Below are 21,009 nucleotides of genomic sequence, written 5' to 3'. Positions count from 1 at the left end.
TGTATGAAAATAAAGATGAATAAAAAAAACTCCGATATTCAAAGTTCAGGTAAAATAAAAAAATGTAAGTATGAAATTTTGTAGTAAGTTTTACAATATATTGTTCAGACATGCACAACAGTAAAACATGGAACAGTAACTGCAGACAATGAAGTGCAATTTCTGCAATCTTCAGACATTTTAAGATCAAAGTTTACATTTTAAATTTGCAGTTTACATTTTAAATTTGTTAAATTTTGTTAAAATGAGCAATTATTTATCTTGTTATTTGAGTTTAATAGTATGTTTTTCTCACATGAAAGTTTATTTAATGCAGAGCAATATGTCATGCAACAGTTGCAGGCAATTAAATGTCATTGCTACAGGTTAGAGAAATTATAAGTTAAGAATTTTAGGTGAACAAAAATAAAAATAAAATAGTACTATATACATATACATATACATAAATACATGTGTAAGAAAATAGATAACCTTTTTAAAATATATAGCCTAACTGAAACAATTTTGAAGTCCGTAATAAATGTTATTCCTTTATGCGCCAATAAGAACGGATTATATATATATATATATATATATATATATATATATATATATATAAAAATACTAAAATATATGTATTGTATAATATTCTGTATAATATCATATGAAATAGTTGTTGGGTGACTCTTCCTTTAGTGATGCGACTAATTCAGCAACGATCACGCCCACTACAGTTAGGAGCTTCGCCTGAGGGTTCGCCTTCATGCAAATCACTCGTTTAAACCGGTTTTAATATTCAAATAAGGCTTGACATTCAGTTGTAGCTTTCTAACAACCCTCCTTCATCTTATGACCAATCTATTGTGAAGGTTGCACAATAAGGTCAGGTGTTCTTGATTAGCGTGTGACCCAACACCGAACTTTTGCTGGTTCAGTTAGAATTCAACGTGCATAACTTACCTAGAGCAACCAGTAGGGGCCAGAGGTGAACATTTTTGAAAATTATTTTCAATACTTAATAAAAAAAAATAAAAAAAAAATTTAAATATAAAAGGTACGCATTAAAATGATGCATATTATATTAACAGTTGCATATTATGCATATTAACAGTTGTGTTGGCCTAAATTAAAGTGTCCTCACGTTTTACGATGTGCATGTTATCTGGGTGAAGGTAAAATTGCAAAAGTTTCCCATTTACAGTTTACAGCTCTCAAAAGTGCAATCAAGTGTATTCAGAATTAAAACTTTGCTGAAGTTCAGGTGAGTCGGGGGCTTTAACCTGTCACATGAATCAATGATGTGCTGTCACCGAATAGGAGAATACTGGCACACCCAAGCTGACTCAGAACCAGGTGTAAACGTTACCTGACACAGATCCTGGGCCTCTTTACCTCTCCAGAAACCCACAGGTATGTATCATTAATCTAGCGGAAGAATGAGAGCTTGAGAAACTGCTAGACTCCTGCTCGCATTCTAAGCATTTTGGAACAGAGAACAATAGTCAACAATCTACAACAGGAGGCCCGTTTTTACTGCAAACAATTAAGCTTCAAATGGCTTACTATATTATCAGTCATATCAACAGCCATACATTGTAATGACCATTGTTTTGGTGTCAGGTTGTGTAAAGTATGAATGAGTTATTGTGCCTCGTTTTTAAAAACATACAACTTTGGAAAGTCCCTGTAACTATAATTTGCATAGTGTGTGTGTGTGTGTTTTCTCGCTAGGAGCATATGTGACACAAAGTGCCCATTGTGATCCATTGATGTGGTTTTTAAAAGTGGGGAGCAGAGAATTGTGGCTATCCAGCACTTTGTAACAATGTATAGTGTGTTAGCTTGCATCTTTTGCCAAGCTTGCTGACTTTTGAGTAGTTTAGGATAGGACGAAATGTTTGAATAAGTACCCACATTCAATAGAATTTACCTTCATGAATAATCAAAAACTGGGAAAAAGATGAGAATTTTCGTACATCGATATCCTGCCAAATCTAAACGTTCATAGACACAGGCCTAATTATTCTACACAAAATCAAATGTGAACCTGGACCACAAAATTAGTCATGAGGGTCTTTTTTTTTTAAATTGAGATATACATAATCTGAAAGCTGGATAAATTAGCTTTCCATTGATATTGCCTATGGTTTAGGACAATATTTGGCTGAGAGACAACTATTTGATAAAGATCAAAATAAGAGAAAATCGCCTTTAAACTTGAACTTTAAAGTTATTCGCAATTCATATTACTAATTAAAAATGAGGTTTCGATACATTTACGGTAGGAAATTTACAAAATATCTTCATGGAACATGATTTTTATTTAATATGCTAATGATTTTTGGCATAAAATAAAAGTCGATTATTTTGACCCATACAGTATTTGTTGGCTATTGATATAAACATACCCGTGCTACTTATGTTACAGGGTCACAAATATGCCCAAGCAACACAAAATATTTTAATGATACCATAAAATGTAATGTAAGTATATAGGCTATGTTTATAAATACAAAAAAAAAAAAAAGTTTGGGATTAACTTTGAAAAAAAAAAAGAAGGTTAAAAAGAAACGTCAAGAAACAAATTCGAAACAGAAAGACTGAAATAGTATTTTATAATGTAACTCCAATCTTTGTTCGGTGTACAATTTAGGAAAACCTTTCTTTATACCCTCTAATCAGGTGAAGAAACGTGTAGTTATTTCATAATTAAATAAAGTATGCTTGAAAACAGGCACACTACTGATTATGCAATAGCTACCTTTTACAAAATTACTATCAGCAGGCACTTGAAGCTCTTGCCAAAAGCAAAACAAGGTTTTTTTCGACACCTGCCGGCAGTGCAGCGGTACTACAGGTAAAATTAGCTTCCTATAGACATTTTTTTTTTGTATGCCTACACCCACTTACCTCAGCTACAACCTTCCGGAGTAAAATAGAAGACATTTGTGTTTAAATAAATAAAAACGTAAATGTAGTTGTTGACAGTTGTTTTACACAATACGGAGCATGCGCACGGACGCTCTGTGACACTCGCTGTTTGTCGTGATTATCGTTTACTAGTTAATCTACGTAGGAATACATTGCGTAAATTACCGGAGCCGGTTATGGCGTCGGTGAGTTGTGCCGGACCATGAGGTGTCCGTATTCATCGTTATTCCGGTATTGGGGTGTGTAAAGAGACTGTGGCCATGGCTGGTGTGTTTGATATCGACCTAGACCCGCCGGAGGACAACGTGTCGGACGAGGAGCTCGCCGACGGGGTATGTAACCGGTAATCGGCTCGGTTTCAGTTTTTCCGCATCGCCTGGACCGGCCTGAAGATCGACCCGGCACCTTACACGCTTCGGCCGAAAAGTACTATGGCTGTAACGTTACTGTAGTAAACCATTAACGTTACCTTTAATATTTACCATGTTCTATATGATTAATATGGTTTCAAATGTTTTACAGAGGAAATATTTTTATAGGTACTTGCCATGACATAATGTCAAAACATGGCAATATCATTATTATAAGGAGACATATTTGTCTGTTTTAATACGATTTTAGAGTACACCTTAATATAGTTAAGCTAGTTTAAGATGGTGTTTAGCTGGTCTGAGCTGGACATTAGCTTGTTGTTTATATGGTGGATCTTCTTGGAACAGCCATAAACCAGTTTGGTCAAACTGAAGATATTCTATCTAGCTAATTTAGCATAAATTAACATATTAGCTATACATAGTTACTAATTCAGACCAGCTAGAAACCACTACCTGCTTAAACTAGATTTTTTGGAAACCTAGGTGTATGAAGTCCTAACTGTACGAATGACTGAACACTTCAGAATCGTATTAAATATGAGAGAAATTAACTTTTAAAACATTTCAGCTGCAGCTACTTTTTGTATTACTGAAATTAAAACAAAATAGATTTAAGAGGCTAAGTGTTCAAAAGTTTGACAAGTTCTCATGTCAGATTTTTAGACTAGCTTTGCCCCTCTGTAGATCCATCTTGCCTTGGTCTGACACTCTCTCTGTTGTTAGACTGGGTCTTGTAATGTGATAATGGTGATCAGTGACCTTGATAACTCCAGTTGATGGAAAAGAGCCAGTGCCCGTCAGTCACTGGGACAGATTGAGTTTTAATGGCCGTGTCAGATCTGCACACTGTGCATTTAGTGAAAAGCTGCAGAGATACAAAAAAAAAAAACTGCAGTCCACACCTCAGACACTCTGAACCTACCATAAACACCAAAAATGTGTTTCTGTCCACAGGCCAAGAGTAATGAATGCATGGACCAGTGCAGTGGCTTTGAATTGTGAGTATGTCAAATTGCTCCTAATTATATTTGTCTAATTTGATGATGTCATTTCAATTAAACTCCTCAAAAAGTGGAATGTCTTCTTTTTAATTCAAATGTTGATATTTGAATGTTTTGGAGCAGTATGGAAGACTGTGAGAAGTTCGAGATCTCTGAGAAGAGTGTAAATCAAGGCACGGAGCAGATCCGTCCGGAATGTTTTGAGTTGCTCCGTGTTTTGGGTAAAGGAGGATATGGCAAGGTAAGCTAGAATAGCAGTGCTACCCATAGTTTCCTCCCTGCATGTTGTGTAGTTTAAATGCATAAATAATGCTGCAAAATAATGCAGGCAACACTTCTGTTTAAAAGTTTGTGGTTGGAAACCTCAAACAAGCAGCTTTACTTTAAAATAAAAATCTTTTGTAACATTATAAATGTCATTACTGTCACTTTTGATCAATTTAATGCGTCCTTGCTGAATGGTATCCATTCTTTTTTGTTTAAAAAAAAATCGTACTGACTTTTGAAAACAATATTGTACATAATTTGTTTGGACTGAGGTTTTAATGCCTTTAGTTTTCGTTTTGATATTTATTGTAGATCTAACTGTGCCATTTTTATTGGACTGCCAACTTAGTCTATATATATGTTAACAATCCTTTTCTGTTTAAAAAAAACAGGTTTTTCAAGTTCGCAAGGTAACAGGGGCAGATTCTGGGAAGATATTTGCCATGAAGGTCTTGAAAAAGGTATGGCCCCCTAAAATTCCCTGAAAGTCAGCATGGGTTGTTCCATCATGCCTGGTCCTGCTGGTTAACAGATTGTATTGGTGTGGTTTGCTTCAGGCCTGTGAATAATGTCTAAGGAATGTTTCATCATTACCTATAAACAGTTTCGATAATGATTTGTTTGTATAGTTTTAGTGTGTTTTTCCTTTTCACAACAGCTGATAAAATTGTTTTATGTTAGAATCACTAATTTTGTCACTTTGCATTTGCAAACAAGTGGATCATAACAGAAATACACTGTAGCATTCAATAGTAGAATATGACTTGGCTTAATTTAAGGCACAATAATAGCATGCTTAATGCAGTCTAATTTGGACATATATCAACATTGTAGAAAGATATAATGAGGTCACAATATGATACAACAGAATGTGGATCTGCTCTTATCAATTCTAAATTATCTTGACACCACTCTATAACAGAAGGAGTGTAAGCGATGGCTGTGTACTGAGGCTGTTTAATTATTTTGAGATTGATGCTGCATTGTTCTCTGTGGTTTGCATGACTTAAATGCTCCGGATTCCATTCCCAAATTAGATTTGCACACTTCTGTTTATTGCAATAAGTTAAAAGCATTAATGAAACCAGCCTGATGAGTTCACAGCTATGGTTAGGGGTGTTACAACCCTCCAGCGAATAGATGTTCACAGGAAGAAAACTTACAGACATTGCTTGTGTGCTTGACATATACTTAAGAACACAAGATCTCTTAATGTATTCTGTTACTTTTGTCTGTTTCAACAGGCCATGATAGCTCGCAATGCAAAAGATACTGCTCATACTAAAGCAGAAAGGAGCATCCTAGAGGAAGTTAAGCATCCCTTCATTGTGGACCTCATATACGCCTTTCAGACTGGAGGCAAACTTTACCTCATCTTGGAGTACCTAAGCGGTGAGTTCATAATAGCTACTGGTGCTTTCTTGAGCACAAAAGTCACCAAATCCTGAACCGAAATAAATTCTAGCTGTATTTGTCTTGGTTTTGAGAAAAAAAACCTGAATCCTGTTCATGTTTCTGTAACAGGTGGAGAGCTGTTCATGCAGCTGGAGAGGGAGGGGATCTTCTTGGAGGACACAGCCTGGTAAGTGGAGCTTTTATCAGTCTTATCAGGGGTCAAGATGGCCTGTCTGCTATCTGGTTGAAACACCTTTGTTGTGTGTAAACGTTGATCTTCTCCAGGAGGCTTTCAAAATGCATTGGCTTAACAAATGTAGTTTGTGTGTGTGTATATATTGTGTGTGTGTGTGTATGTGTGTATATATATATATATATATATATATATATATTGTGATGCTTTGGAGAAAAATGTGAATTATTAAAGGGTTTGTCATATCCAAAATGTTTTTTCTTTTTTTTTTTGTCATTATTTTCGTACCTTTATAGTAATTCCAAATCTGTATAGTGTTATTTTTTTTTTACTTTGTAATACACACACACACACACACACTTAATTATTTAAACATATTTTTAATGAGTCTTCATGTAGTTCTTTTCTGTACAACAGTTTATTGTGACCAAGAGCTGTCAAGCTCCATAAAGGAATGAATCACCTTAAAAAGTGGCCTGTATGATTATTGAACTATATTTTAAGAATCTTTTGAACCCTAATTTATATGGGGAAATAACATCAAAACAAATATGAAACAAAAATAAATAAATCCATTAAAAAAAATGTTTTTCTTTAATGTGATACAATAATAATAAAATTTACATTTTGTTTAACAAGGAAAACAAATGTTTTAATTCATTTGTGAGCTTTTCAACTTCTATAACCTTTAATTTATTTACTTATCTACCTACCACCCTCTAATTTTATTTCCTGCTCCTAGTTTTTACCTGGCAGAGATTTCCATGGCCTTGGGTCACCTTCATCAGAAAGGCATTATCTACAGAGATCTGAAGCCAGAGAACATCATGCTCAATAACAATGGTAATAAAACACACTCATACGCACACACCTCTGTCCTTTTATCCCAGATAGTCCTCCGACTTGCAGCACTGTCTGTTCAATAAAGACTGTTCTCCTCTGGATGTCCTCATTTCATTCTCATCTCAGGTCATGTGAAGTTGACAGACTTCGGACTCTGTAAGGAGTCGATCCACGATGGAACCGTCACACACACCTTCTGTGGAACCATAGAGTACATGTATGTACAAACACACATTTTCAAATATTGCTTAGTGCACCTTTAAAGTAATTTCTAGGTCTAAACGGCTATTGTAAAAACAGTTCACCAGAATGGGTTGATGCTGATGTTGTACAAACCATGAACATTTTTTGCTTCTTTTTCTCAAATGAATGACCTGTTTAGGCTAGAAAGTGAGCTTTGTTTTGTTTACCAACTTGAACTTCACTTTTAAAAGCGCATGATATCATGTTTTCAACGTTGTGGCCTCTTGGAAGTCCATGCAGAGCAGTTCATGGAGGTCAGAGGCTCCATCAATCATGTCAACTGAAGCCTTATTTGGGGCCTCTGGTGTCATTTAGGTCAAAGTAAAAAAAGACAGCAGCACAATAAATGGTTGGTGTGCTGGCCTTTTCTCTCTTTACTTATTCATTTCGTCTCTCTCTCTCTCTCTCTCTGTTTGTCTTGTCCTCTTCCTCTTTCAGGGCACCAGAGATCCTCATGAGAAGCGGCCACAACCGAGCTGTGGACTGGTGGAGTCTGGGAGCCCTGATGTATGACATGCTGACAGGAGCTGTGAGTGTCCCATCTTACCTCTCCATTCTGATATGTTGATTACTCATTAATGTTTTCCATTCAGTTAGAGTAGGTCAGAAAGCTGTATATTATATCGGTAGATAAATATATACATAATATTCAGAAGGCAATCATTACCTCCTGCCATTCTTTTTACTTTAGTTTTACATCTTGACTAGGAATACGTGTGAAAATTCATTATAGATAGGTGAGGTGTTCTATTGACACTTTTTTTTGCTAGACAGAGATTCTGTTGACCTAGTTTGTGACCTCTTTAGACACTGTTTTGACTGCGTGAACCCAAAAATAACTTTGATGGAACCTTTATCCAAACAGGTAATTTAAACAAATTTAAAATAAAACCTGGAACCAACACTACATGACCAAAAGTATGCGGACACCTGAACAGCATATTTGTTTGACATTTTATATTAAATCTGTTGGCATTAATACAGAGTTGCTCCTACAAAACCACATCCACTTTTCTTAGGCCCCGTCCACACAGAGATGAGTTTAGCTGTATGCGTAAACGTTTTGTATCATATCAATGTTTCATACAGATGCATCTGGCTTGAAATTTGTCAGCCTGAAACCGGTATTTTTTTTTAAAACCGGGTCCCAAAGTGGATAGATCAACAACAAAAAAATGACACCCTTACGTTTTCATGTGTACAGCCAATCCGTATATTTTGTGAAACAATGTCATCAACCCATTCTGTGCATGCTCCAAGTCGTCTTCTAAATTTTTAGAAGTGTGGCTAGAACGGATACAGCTAAAAAACAATTAATTAAATTTTTTACCTGCTAGATTGTATTTTATTAACTCCTACACCTACCCCAATTCTAAACCTACCTCTTAAGATAATGCAAAACAGTAATTATCGTTGTACAGTGTGACAAAAATATGCTGCAATGATGTGTGCATGCCCAGTAGATGAATCTGTGTAGCCTTAACCAGTTTTAGTGTATCTCTGTGGCAGAATCACAGTGCCACATACTGGTCTGGCATGTATACTACATCATTTTGAGTTGGTTGCAGTGGTTTGGTGTGTATGCAGATATTTCTTGAGAAAAGGCCATGTTTATAGAACGAGGGGAAAAAAAGTTTGGATAGGGAAAACTCTGGCTTTGTGTGGATCAGCCTAGACTAGATGCTAGATGTTGAATGTAATTTCCTCCCTTTCAGACAGATTTAAAAACAAAACAAGCATTGATGTGAGGACATCAAGTGTCTTATAAACTTGTGCACAGAGTATAAACTAAGTTTACCCAGACTAACCTCTTAACATTCTCCTTCAGCCACCGTTCACTGCAGAGAATCGGAAAAAAACCATAGACAAAATCCTAAAGTGCAAACTGAACCTTCCACCTTACCTCACCCAAGAAGCACGGGACCTTCTGAAAAAGGTAGAAGTCTCGAGGTCAATCAGGTTTCATACCAACGTGGAATTCTTCTATTGCTCAACTAACCGGGTCATGTATTTGTGTGTTTCTCACACCCAGCTGCTGAGAAGAAACGCATCAACGAGGATGGGAGCAGGTCCTAGAGATGCTTTAGATGTCCAGGTATCTGACCTTGTGATACGTTGGACTTATCATAAAAGCTGGAGATGCATCTAGTGGAGTTTTACATATTTTAAAAAGTTTAATTTTTTTAGGCCCACTCCTTCTTCAGACATACAAGCTGGGATGACCTGCTGGCTTTTAAAGTTGAACCTCCCTTTAAGCCTGTTTTGGTACGAGAGTGTTTTCTCTCTCTTTACAATCAACTGTTTGTCTCTTTTATTGCGTGTTTATAGTTGTTATTATTATAGAGCTCATGATGTAGTATCTGATAATAACTCCTCACAGATCTCTATTTCTACAGCGTTCAGCAGATGATGTTAGCCAGTTCGACTCCAAGTTCACTAGTCAGACTCCCGTGGACAGTCCCGATGACTCGACACTCAGCGAAAGCGCCAACCAAGTCTTCCTGGTCAGTTTGTTTTTCTGGTCACTTTTGGCTAAATTTATCTCTGCACTTATTAAATGTGTGGTCGTTGCACCAACATTAAACTGCTGTGAGGACTCCAGCTGAATTACATTTATTTGAAATGCACTAATAATTAACTTTTTTTAATGTTTATTAGCCAGTAACAGATAAATATAAAATATTACAAGTACGATATTACCAATATTATGGGCTACTGATAGTATAGGGTTCTGCTTTGTATACAATACCATTCAGGGTCACAAGATTTTTATGTTTTTGAAAGAAGGCTTTTATTCTCACAAAGACTGCGTTTATTTGATCAAAAATACAGTAATATTGTGAAATGTTGTTATTTTATATTTAAATCTATATTAAAATGAATATATTTAATACAAACCAACCATACAAACGATTCCAAAAAAGGTGGGACACTGTACAAATTGTAAATAAAAACAGAATGCAATGATGTGGAAGTTTCACATTTCTATATTTTATTCAGAATACAACATAAATGAGATGTCAAATGTTTAAACTGAGAAAATGTATAATTTTAAGGGAAAAATAAGTTGATTTCAAATTTCATAGATTTGGCATGACATTTCAAAATGTCTCACTTTCAACATTTGATATTTGATCTATATTCTATTGTGAATAAAATATAAGTTTATGAGATTTGTAAATTATTCCATTCCTTTTTTACTCGCAGTTTGTACAGTGTCCCAACTTTTTTGGAATCGGGTTTGTATATTAAAACTACATTTTCAGCAGTTCATATAAACCGCATTTATTAGCGATGGAAATCTTTTGTAACAAATAAGTATTTGCCATCACTTTAATCAATTTGAAAAATTGTTAATTTCTTTCTAAAACCTTTTTATTGCTAGTGTAGATATTTATTATAAACAAAGATGTTCTTCAGTCATGTAGAGTAATATTACTCACCACTAAGGCCTTAGTGTACGTGACACCATGGTCCAAACCTAAGAACCCAACCAAAGCCTACAAATTTGTTTATACACCATTTAATCTTAATTATCATCAGCATGCTGCGTAGAGCACTCGAGAATGTGTACAAGATTCATTTCTGACTTCCGACCTACATTGTGAGTGTGTGGTAAATTAGTTCTTTTTGTAGACAAACTTACGAGAAAGGGATAATGTCTCTCATCTGGTCTGTATTATTACTGTTTTTTCCAGCTCTTAGCGTGACATGCTCTTTTTTTTTTTTGGTTCATCATAATTGCACATCCTCTGCACTCATCTATTTTTTTTTCCTTTTATTTTGTCTACCCAAACTCTTTTTTTCTTCATTTAATCTCTTCTCGGATGTTGTATCTCCTCAGGGCTTTACATACATAGCTCCATCTGTGCTGGAAAACATCAATGAGAAGTTCACTTTTGAACCAAAATCCCGTTCACCTCGCAAGCTTCTGGGAAGCCCAAGAACACCAGTGAGGTAATGTTTTTCTCAGTCCACTTAGATTCACAGTTTGAAGTGTGTATAAAGTAGTTATGTCCAGTTTTATGATCTTGTAGGGCTGGGTTAAAAAAAAAAATTTCCCCAGATTAGTCATGATCTACATTTGAAGAAACAGATTACTTTTAAGAATGAATCATTAAAATAAGATCACATGCTGTGTCCAGATATGCTTGCTTCCCAACTATATAGTAGGTGGAAAACAGTACATGAAATAGAATGTCAGAATTAATAGTATTCAGTCAGTAGGCGGAAAAACACCCTTTGTATATGTTTACATATACTCACTAATCGAAATGTGTATTGATTGGCAGCCCTGTGATTTTGTAGGGAATGACAATAGCCGTGTTTCCACTATCGAGCTAAGACCGGGCGTGCTAGTGCGTGCCAGGGCCAGTCAAGGGCCAGTCGCGTTTCCACTGTCACTTCCGGGGCTTGATCGTGCCTCGCCGGGGCTTCCTCGGGGCCAACGGCCAGGCTTTTTTGGCCCGACGAAAACCTTGGGCCAAAGCGGGCCAGCTGGGGCTAGAGGAGGGGTTATGAACAAAGGCGGAGTTTCTCAGCGTCTGGAGAGCGTCAGCGCGGATCATTTCAAAAAGATAACAGCTTTAACAGCAGCATTAACGACGTTTTAAAATAAGTTGAGCTCAAAACTCACTCTTAGTTAGCAGCAAGTGTTTGAAATAACTTGATCCGATGTGGATTATAATCATTAAACAAGGCAGAAATATTTATAAGCGATGTAAAAGATTATGCACGCTAAACATTAACGTTACACAGTAAACATGTTAAATATGACCGCTTGGAGAAATCAGACGTCAGCTTCTTATTCTCTATCACAATTGTGTATTTATTAAGTAACATTTTATCTGTCGTCTCGTTTCAAGAGTTTAGCTCCACGTTGCATATCATCAAAATATAATAATGATTTTTGTTCGGGAGCTTTTATAAAAATAGCGAGTCTGCGCTGAGGATCATTTCATAAAGATAATAGCTTTAACACCAGCATTAAACACTTTTTTTGAATAAGTCGAGCTCAAAACTCTCTTTCAGTCAGCAGCGAGTGTTTGAAATAACTTGATCCAATGTGGATAATCACCATACAAGGCAGAAATATTTATAAGCGATGAAAAAGATATGCACGCTAAACATATTACCATAGTAAACATGGTAAAATATGACTGCTTGAAGAAATCAGACGTCAGCTTCTTATTCTCTGTCACAATCGTGTATTTATTACTTATATTATCTGTCACAAGCCTCGTCTCGAGAGTTTATCTCACGTTGCCTATCAAAAAAGAATATAGCCTAATAATGTTTTTTGTTCGGGAGCTTTTATAAAAATAGAGATATTATCATTCATTCTAAATGTGACGGCTATACTGTGGCTAATAAACAGAAACAGACTCGACTGAATAAGCAGGCTATTTTCATAAGCGTTAAAAATAAATAAATAAAATAGAAATAAGTGTATTTATGTGTGTATTTATGAATATATAACAAAGCATGCAAACAAACGGCCTCTTTTATCATGTTTGTTTTGTGATCGCACATGTTCCAGGGACTTATTTCTTAGTTTTGTGATAACTTCTCTTTGATGGTGAAATGATGAGGTTGCATGACGTTGTTCTGAGAGGCGTGTTTTAGTGACATGCAGCGGTGCTTCAAGCTCCACTGTGGAAACCCTGCGCTATTCTGGCCTTGGTGCTACTGGCCCGGGGCTATGAGCCCCGCCCGGCCCGCTTTAAGCCCTGGCTCGCACTGGGCCGACAGTGGAAATGCGGCTATTGATTTCATTTATCTGGGCTTTAAGTCCAAGATTATGTCTGGACAGCCAATGTATATCTGGTCATGTTTATCCTGGTTTTGCATTTGTAATTTAACGTGAATGGAGATCCGTAACCCGTGATGCCATACTTGCTTTTTCCAGCCCTGTGAAGGCTGAAGGGGTAGACGGTTGGTCTCGGGGTCCACCCTTCCCAGCAGTCCCCACAACCACCTCCTCTCTCCTGCCGCCCATGGAGGTGTCTAATGTGGAGCAGATGGACATTAGCAGCAACATGGAAGTGTCAGCCCCTCTCCCAATCAAAAAACCATCCAACACCGGGTCATTTGTGAAACCGACTCACCCAGCGGGCGGCAGGAGACCCAAGCATTTAAGGATGAATCACTGATGAACATCTTAAGTTTTGTATTTTAGGAATTTATCAAATTACCCAAAAGGCCTTTCTGCACACAGTTTCTTGCCGCACCAGTATGCTTCATGCGAGAATGCAGAGCTGTGACCTCTCTCTGCTTGCATTATGGTGAGGTGGTCTGCTGCTTGCTTTGAAAAAGGGAACACCTTGCACTTCAGGCCACTCTGAGCATGATTTTCAGTTTATCTTTTATATGCCATGTTCATGCGAAACATAAGGGAGAATACATAGTATCTTCTGTTGTATATTTGAAGTGATCTGAGACACCGAGTTTGAGCCACTTGTTATTGTGTTTGGCGTGACTGTATGTTCTAACGAAAAGTAACAGTATTTAAATGGATAGTTCACCCAAAAAATATCAGTTCTGTCATGTACTCACCTTTGTCATTCCAAACCTGTATAACTTGCCTTTTGTGGAACACAAAAGAAGATTTTCTCAGCATTTTGTTGTTTTAGACCCATTGACTTTCATTATGTGGATAAAAACAGTTGAATCGTGCTTCAGAATGTCTTTTGTTGTGTTTCACAGAAGAACAGAAAGTCATACAGGTTCGGAAAGACATGAGGTTAAATTACGACATGATTTGAATTGTTGGGTGAATTGTCTTTTTCAAATGGTGAGAAGATCCAGGTCTACATTCTTGAGGAATCGGTCTGATTTGCTTTGTTTTGATCTTTAATTCATATAGGACGCCTAGAATCACAGGGAACTTGGAGCTCTATAGTCGTGTTAGTCTAACCTACAAATGATAAACTATGATGTAAAAATGTAAGCTGATTTTTTTTTTTTTTTTTTACTGTGAGTTAATGAGACCGTGTTAGGTGACCTCAAGGTATTATTCTCTTATTTAGATCTGCACTTGATTAGTATTACATTTACATTGAAGTATGAATCTGCCTGCATTCTGTGCATCAAATCACTGTTTTTCTTTTCAACAGTAAAAAGCTATTTAACAACCAATCTTCTGACCAAAGAATTTTAAAAACCATTCTTACTATATAATACTGGATAAATCCTTGTAATCCAGAGTACAGTTACTTTGTAAACCACATCCACAAACACAAATTCTAGTAATACTACTGACTTTAAACAGAATGCTTATTTAATTTAATTTTTAACCCTAGTACTGAAGACACCAGGACGAGTTTTGAAATAGTTTTCTTAACACTTAACACGTCCCTATCAGTAATTGATTTTTTTTTTTTTTTTTTTAGTTTTGACCTATTTATTTTTCAGGTGCCATATAGTTTTGTAAACTATGCAAATAATTTATTCTTTATAGTCAAAATTGCTATTCAAGATTTAGTCAGATTAGTAACATGAACACATGCCAGCCCTGTTTAAATTTTATTTCGTACTTCTTTCTACAATGGTGTTGGAGTCAAAACAATCTTCTTATTCCTGGGGACATTGACAATGTTATCAGGATGTGCACTGTATACTAGAAATGTATTGTTTTATTGAATTTTGATTAAATAAGCTTGGATATATGTGGTTAAGGGGAAAGAAAATCTATATTCTAGATCAATCCAGTATGATGGAAGCAAAATAAAGTAGTAAATCTTTCAAAAACAAACAAAAAATTATTTCATTGCTGTACATAGACATGATTCTTCATGATTGTTGGTGCTCTTTCCTTATACTATAGTTCTTACAGATACAGTCTGTATTGTATGATGAAGTGACTCCTTGAACTGATGGACACTGAATCTGTATCTTGTTAAGATGGTGCTGTACGTAAGCCATCGTGGGTGGTTCTTTGTATCGTGTTTCACAGGCATTTGTGCTCATAGAAGTGTTATTGTTATCAATGAACGTCTGCGTGTGAGACTGCGTTAGCGTCTGTGTGACCACATTTAAACAATTTCTGAATAACACTTTTTTTTCCCCATGGGAATGTAAAATAGGCTTGTTTTCTGCTTGAGAATATTGTAACTCACTGATTGAATGTGATGTCAACCTCACATCCTCAAACTCTAATTTCTGTCGTGTAGATTGTAATTGTGGTTGGACATTACAAGGCCATTGCTCCGATTGAACTGTCTGGACTTTGCAGCAGTTTCCATCAAGCCAATAATTGGCTGTACTCACTATGCAGAGGAAGCATGATTGTGAATATCTTAAGCTGTCAGATACAGTGCCTACTGATAAACAACAGCATGCTGTACTGTGGCAGTTAGCAGCCAGTAATGGCTTCATATGTGAAAGTCTTTGATTTTGAAATCTGTGAGACCAGCAGTTTAATTAAATTGCCTCTTAACTGGTACTTTGACAATGGAAGCATCCCATTTTGCCTTTGAGTACACAAATATCTACAGTTTATTCTATGCAATGCTGGCTGAGAGAGAGGGTGCTGTAATGTGGCGTAAATGGCTTTATGTATCACTTGTGTCTTTTGTGGCCATGAGCACAGTCCATATAATCACTAGACTCATGGCTTGGGTTTAAAACCTCTGAATCCGTCTCCCACTTATTCTTGCAGTCATGTTGGAATATTAAGACTTCACTTGGTGCTGTGTGTTAATGGTCTGTTTTTTTTAATCTTCATTATTATATGTTCTTTCTAAAAATGTACTGTGGTATGTGATTGAGCTTTATCAAGAGTTGAACTGAACCTGATCTTGAAAAACTGTGGTACTCCTTCAAGTTAAAGTTGGAACCAATTCTGAAACTTTTTTGATTATTAAGTGAAAAGAAAATGCCTGTGAAAAGAATTGAGATGCAGACGAGGATACATTTTGCATTTTAAATGCAAATGCTTGAAGTGCTGTGTTTATTAGACAGTGGCACGTTTGGTTTAAACAATGAATGGATGTAAAGTGTGGAATGGCGAGATTGATTCATATCTGGTGTTTGTGATTGCTTGTCTTTATTTTAAAATTCATTTTAATTTAACCTTAGTGAATTCTACAAAATCAATAAAGTTGAATTCAAGCATTCACCAAGCAAACCTGCATTTACTGTGCAAAGCATTTCAGTGACACTTTTTAACAGTTTGAAAAATTTATTTGGTCAGATATACTGGATATAAATAGAACTGTAACTGCATACTGTATGAGGGTACTAAAATAGATATTTCCTCTTCAAAGCTTTGGTTTATTACAGTGGAAGTACAACATGATTAGAAAAATACCATGTATCTGTGGAAAGGCCTGAATTGCAATAATAATAATAATACATTCAAAAGCCACTGTGTGTTGTTCAGTCACGAAAATCACATGGTTATAAAATTCTAATGCTTCATCGTTTGATAAATCAGCAGTTCATGTTCAATTGCCTCACATTCAGATTACCAAAGAAATCAGAATACTTCAAACTGAATGAGTCTTAAATGCATTTAAACCAATTCAGTTACAAAAACCACAGTATCTGACAAAGGATCATACCAAAAGACCCAGTATCCATGAAAAAATAGTTTTTAAAATTAAAATACATTTAGGGAGACGACAAATGAATTTCTGCCAAATTATTTGTGAGTTTTCTTCTCCACAAATACAATATAAAGAAATACATTTGCCTCCACTGTATCCATTTGTCTGCTTACACCCGCACAGTAAGTAGTAAAACCAGAGATGGTATGCAAGAACAAAAAGAGGAATATAAATTATAAACACTAAAAAAGTCCCACATGTGACTATAATAGTTGTTATAATAATACAAGAGCTGGTGAATACACTTGTCCTTTTGACAAGTTATCTAGATTTCAAAAATTCAAACCTGGAGCTTTTTCTAGAGCCCTTTGCCTTATAACAAGTGCGATGTGTGAGAGGAACGATCCACATTCTGTGGATCCACTGCTGGTTGAATGTTTCAACATGCCACAACACCGTGTTTCCGTCCTTTCAGTGAGATTTCAGTATATTTGCAAATAAGCTGATGTTGCACCATCTTTCCACTTCTGCACCTTGTCTGTGATGACAGTGCGGCAGAGAGGACAGGTTCTCTCCTGGTTAAGCCACTGGGCGATGCACTCCTCACAGAAGATATGCTGGAAATATTTAACATTTATGCACATGCATTATATGACACTGTGTATTATATCTGTAAATCACATTTGTTTTTTTACAGAAAAATAATGTAAATATGATAATTATTTTGTAAAATAATCATGTATTTTTTTTAAAGTGACTTTTAAGTATCTATCTATATAATTGCCTTAGATTTTTCTCAAGTTGCACACCAGTAATGTGTTTTCCAAAGCATGTTTATGAAAAATTACTTAAATGTTCTAATTGAACTATGGCATAATCCTGGCTTAGTCTAAGCCCTGTCTGTGAAACCAAGCCAAAATGTCTTTTTCATGTGGGTTGAGATTAGCTTTGTAATATATACTGTGTTTAATAAGCTTTATGGTTTAGCCTGGGAAAGTGGAGGTTGAGTGGTATGACATGGGAGGTCAAACTCAAGGACCCCATTCTCACCTGACACACGAGGACCCGAGGCTGCTTAAAATCAGCCTGACAGATCGGACAAATGTCCCCTGCCTCTCTAACCTGAGCAGGACTGGCTGGAGCTCCGTTCACCTTTATGGACAGGTAAAAACAACATTAAAACAGCACATACAGAAAACAGGACATTTGTCTATAATTTCACTATTTCTATTACAGATCACCCAACAAATGTTTCAGAATAAGAGGAGCACAGGACAGGTAAAAAGCGATCTTTTGTACCTCAGAACTGAAAAAAGTCCGTAATTGTTTTTGCAATGATCCTGACAGTCCATACAAGGCCAAAAGCTACAAATAAGAAACATAATAAAATCTGATTATTTGGATGTCTCCTAATAATGTATTGGTTTCAAACAGCAGCTTATTGTAATGATGGTACTCGCCTTCATTATGAGGTAGAGCAAGGCTAACAGGATTCCCAGAGTAAGACCCACTGAGGTGTCCATCTCATCATAACTGACCAGATAACGGAACCAAAGCGGGACAGGAGCGATCACTTGATACAACTGACCCAGCTCCTCTATGAGCATGTACCACTGGCCCTGTGGAAAGCAGGATGGATATGGTGAAGCTAACATTTATTTTGATTCGGAGCAGTGAAATAAATAATGTTTCAAATCATGCTCACCCTTCGCCGGTATGTCATGAGCGGGGAGGGGATGAGGAGAACAAGACACTTGAGCCCCATGAAGAAAAACTTCAAAATGAAGTTAGTCACACCGACACTCCATAAAACCTCCCAGAAGTTCTGAGAATCTATTGTAGCGTTTGCAAAAATTAGGCTGAGGGATAAAAGAAAAAGCGAGAGAGGCGATTACATCTGCATGGTATGTATTTGTCATTTAGTGGAGGTCTGGTTATAGAATGTAAAGCACTTACCAGCGATAAAGTGACTGGGTGTGAAAAGTGTAGAACACAAGAAGACTGGAGGATGTGAGGAACAGCAAGATCCAGGCACAATGCAACTTTGTCCTTCGGTCCTTTATACACGAGAAAAAAAAAAACAAAGGAGCCATGAGATTATAATTGATTAATTTTTGTTTTGTTCTATAAAAATGTTAATATACAAACACAAACTCAACCATTCAAATGATTGGGGTTGGTAAGATCACATGATGTTTCAAATGATCCTTCAGAAATCATTCTAATATGCTCATTTGGTGCTGAGGAAACATTTCTTATTATTATCAATATTGAAAACCTTTGTGCTGCTTAATATTTTTGCTGAAATATTATTACCTTTTAACCGGATTCTTTAGTGAGTAGAAAGAAATATAGAAAATATAAATATTATTTCACCTTTAATCAATGTAATATAAATTCCTTGAGGAGTTTTTATACTGCTCTTGATGTGATATGATTTGCATATGAAGCCTACAGCACTGATCTTCAACTCCTCCCCTGTTTAATATCAAATAGTATGGTAGACTCACGTGGAGAAAGACTTGCGTCTGAATGCTTTTGTTGACGTACATAAAGGTGGTAAACAAACCAATTGCAACGGCCAGACCTACAAAAAAATAACAACACAGACGTGTGACGGGGTCATGACCTTTACACATCATAACTTCTGCATAAACAGCTGTTCTTACTAACGCGTACCCAGGGCGTGCTGGATCACTAGTTTCGCACAGAGAATAACTATGAAGGGAAGACTCTTCTTGAGCCAGCGCAGGAGGTAGCGCAGCTCCGATAACGAGCTGCTGGATTCTCCGGATTCCAGGTCAGACTCGCTGCTCTCTGACTCGGGCTCATGGCTGTGAGTGTGTCCCTGGCTGTGGCTGTGACTGTGACTCGCTGTTCTCAGCCTTCGCGACGTCGCGCCGCGTCCGCTGCCGATAGGAACCCGGACGTCCTCGTCTGTTTCCGGCCTGCTGGCACTTCCAGCGCCGGGCATTCGGGCGAGCAGCTCCGGCTGCAGGGTAAGTGACAGCCCGTTCCCTCCCTGCGTGCTCGGATCGGTTTGCATCGGATCAGGTGAATCCCTCAGTTTAAACGCTCTTCTGGACTCGCTATATGCTCCTCTGTAGAAAAATAAACCAGATCAGTGCATCAGCAGACAGACACAAGACAGGCAACTCAATGTAAATATAGAGGTGTTTTATTATAATGTACTAAGAAATACATTTTTTCAAGCTTCATGGTCGCTCGGAAAGGGTTTCTCAAACTACTAGTAAGTGAGGAGTATCAAATAAATTAAAAAAACCCGGAGTGGAACTTTAAAAATGGGGGCCTTGTGGGTGTGACGAGAAATTGATGTCGTTCCGCTCCAGTGATCCAATCCAAAGATTATAGAATACCCTTAAAGGAATTTTGTCCAATCAGCGCGTTGCTTGTGGACACGTAAAGCTCGATGCTTTGATGTCTGCAGTAAGTATTGTTGGTTAAGAAGAAATGTACGACAAACTATACTTTACTATGTGTGTGTTACGTTTTCACCATATATTTTGACCAATCACGTTTAGCTACGTTATTCTTGCCCTAACGTTATTCATATCTCGAAAAATGATTGTATTATTTATAATATCATAACTACTACTCCACTGTAAAATTGTGGCTACTCCCAAATTTATATGGACCTCCCAAAATGGATTCCTCGCGGCGCTCCTGTCCGACACAACAGCAGTGACGTTATTTCTCTTATGATAATACTTACTTACACATCTGTTTACATGATTATTCTAGTGCATAATGTAACACATGAACTTCTCTAAACTTCAGTGTTGACAGAACATATTCGCTAGCTATTATTGCATTAAATCAAGGCTAATATAGCGTCTCTAACGGTTTATATCTAAGGTTCTTGATGTTTTTATTAATGCTATCTTATTGCTCTTAGAGTAAAGGGCTTAATAAATAAATAAATATCGTTAACCTACCTGTCATACTGCGCGCGGAATTTCATGATAAAGCACCGATCTCCATTCTACAGGATATGGAGGTGTATGAACGATCAAAACAGTAACTAAAAGAGATAATCAAAACAGCTCATCGGCTAAAGAAGTTTGGTTTCAACTTGTCAATGTTCCGGGAGCCATCTAGCCTGACCTACTAAAGGAACCAGTCCATTGGCTCTGCTGGAAAGCAAAATAAAAGTCCTCAATAAGGCTGTCTCCTGCTTTCAAAATAAAAGCCCAAATTCGTTTACTCACCCTCAT

At 36.8% G+C, this 21,009-nt stretch overlaps 2 protein-coding genes across 5 annotated transcripts; one reads left to right on the top strand and one right to left on the bottom strand.

The window, feature by feature from the left end:
• The first annotated feature begins 654 nt into the window (after positions 1 to 654).
• LOC113097149 (ribosomal protein S6 kinase beta-1-like) lies at positions 655 to 16,342 on the top strand. Of its 3 annotated transcripts, none has more exons than XM_026262351.1 (15): positions 655 to 1,389; positions 4,239 to 4,282; positions 4,409 to 4,526; positions 4,945 to 5,013; positions 5,797 to 5,944; positions 6,077 to 6,134; positions 6,883 to 6,983; positions 7,110 to 7,200; positions 7,665 to 7,755; positions 9,055 to 9,162; positions 9,259 to 9,321; positions 9,414 to 9,491; positions 9,623 to 9,730; positions 11,071 to 11,183; positions 13,135 to 16,342. In XM_026262351.1, exons 2-15 carry the CDS (start codon positions 4,257 to 4,259, stop codon positions 13,376 to 13,378), a joined length of 1,416 nt encoding a protein of 471 aa, XP_026118136.1. In that variant the 5' UTR covers positions 655 to 1,389; positions 4,239 to 4,256; the 3' UTR covers positions 13,379 to 16,342. The 3 variants fall into 3 exon arrangements, with proteins under 3 accessions (XP_026118136.1, XP_026118133.1, XP_026118134.1); XM_026262348.1 differs by lacking the exon at positions 655 to 1,389 and adding an exon at positions 2,502 to 3,242; XM_026262349.1 differs by lacking the exon at positions 655 to 1,389 and adding an exon at positions 3,314 to 3,336.
• On the bottom strand, positions 15,944 to 20,924 carry LOC113097150 (E3 ubiquitin-protein ligase RNFT1). 2 transcript variants are annotated; one of them, XM_026262352.1, is made up of 9 exons: positions 20,731 to 20,924; positions 19,454 to 19,875; positions 19,285 to 19,361; positions 18,731 to 18,831; positions 18,480 to 18,633; positions 18,235 to 18,393; positions 18,074 to 18,139; positions 17,825 to 17,926; positions 15,944 to 17,391 (listed from the first exon to the last, which is right to left on the bottom strand). In XM_026262352.1, the coding sequence occupies exons 1-9, from the start codon at positions 20,754 to 20,756 to the stop codon at positions 17,257 to 17,259; spliced, it is 1,242 nt and encodes a 413-aa protein (XP_026118137.1). In that variant the 5' UTR covers positions 20,757 to 20,924; the 3' UTR covers positions 15,944 to 17,256. The 2 variants fall into 2 exon arrangements, with proteins under 2 accessions (XP_026118137.1, XP_026118138.1); XM_026262353.1 differs by lacking the exon at positions 20,731 to 20,924 and adding an exon at positions 19,977 to 20,129.
• Between the last annotated feature and the right edge of the window lie 85 nt (positions 20,925 to 21,009).

Source organism: Carassius auratus, unplaced genomic scaffold, assembly GCF_003368295.1.
Source record: "Carassius auratus strain Wakin unplaced genomic scaffold, ASM336829v1 scaf_tig00216123, whole genome shotgun sequence".
NCBI lineage: Eukaryota > Metazoa > Chordata > Actinopteri > Cypriniformes > Cyprinidae > Carassius > Carassius auratus.
Note: the sequence above shows the minus strand (reverse complement) of the source record. Positions and strands in the feature narration are given on the sequence as shown.

Coding starts and splice junctions, on each gene's coding strand:
- LOC113097149 (XM_026262348.1), top strand. CDS start 3,171: ATGGCTGGTGTGTTTGATATCGACCTAGACCCGCCGGAGGACAACGTG. Junction 6,135..6,882: donor TTCTTGGAGGACACAGCCTG/GTAAGTGGAGCT, acceptor TCCTGCTCCTAG/TTTTTACCTGGCAGAGATTT. Junction 7,201..7,664: donor TGTGGAACCATAGAGTACAT/GTATGTACAAAC, acceptor TTCCTCTTTCAG/GGCACCAGAGATCCTCATGA.
- LOC113097150 (XM_026262352.1), bottom strand. CDS start 20,756: ATGAAATTCCGCGCGCAGTATGACAG. Junction 18,634..18,730: donor ACCCAGTCACTTTATCGCTG/GTAAGTGCTTTA, acceptor TTTATCCCTCAG/CCTAATTTTTGCAAACGCTA. Junction 17,392..17,824: donor CTCGGGTCCTCGTGTGTCAG/GTGAGAATGGGG, acceptor AAATATTTCCAG/CATATCTTCTGTGAGGAGTG.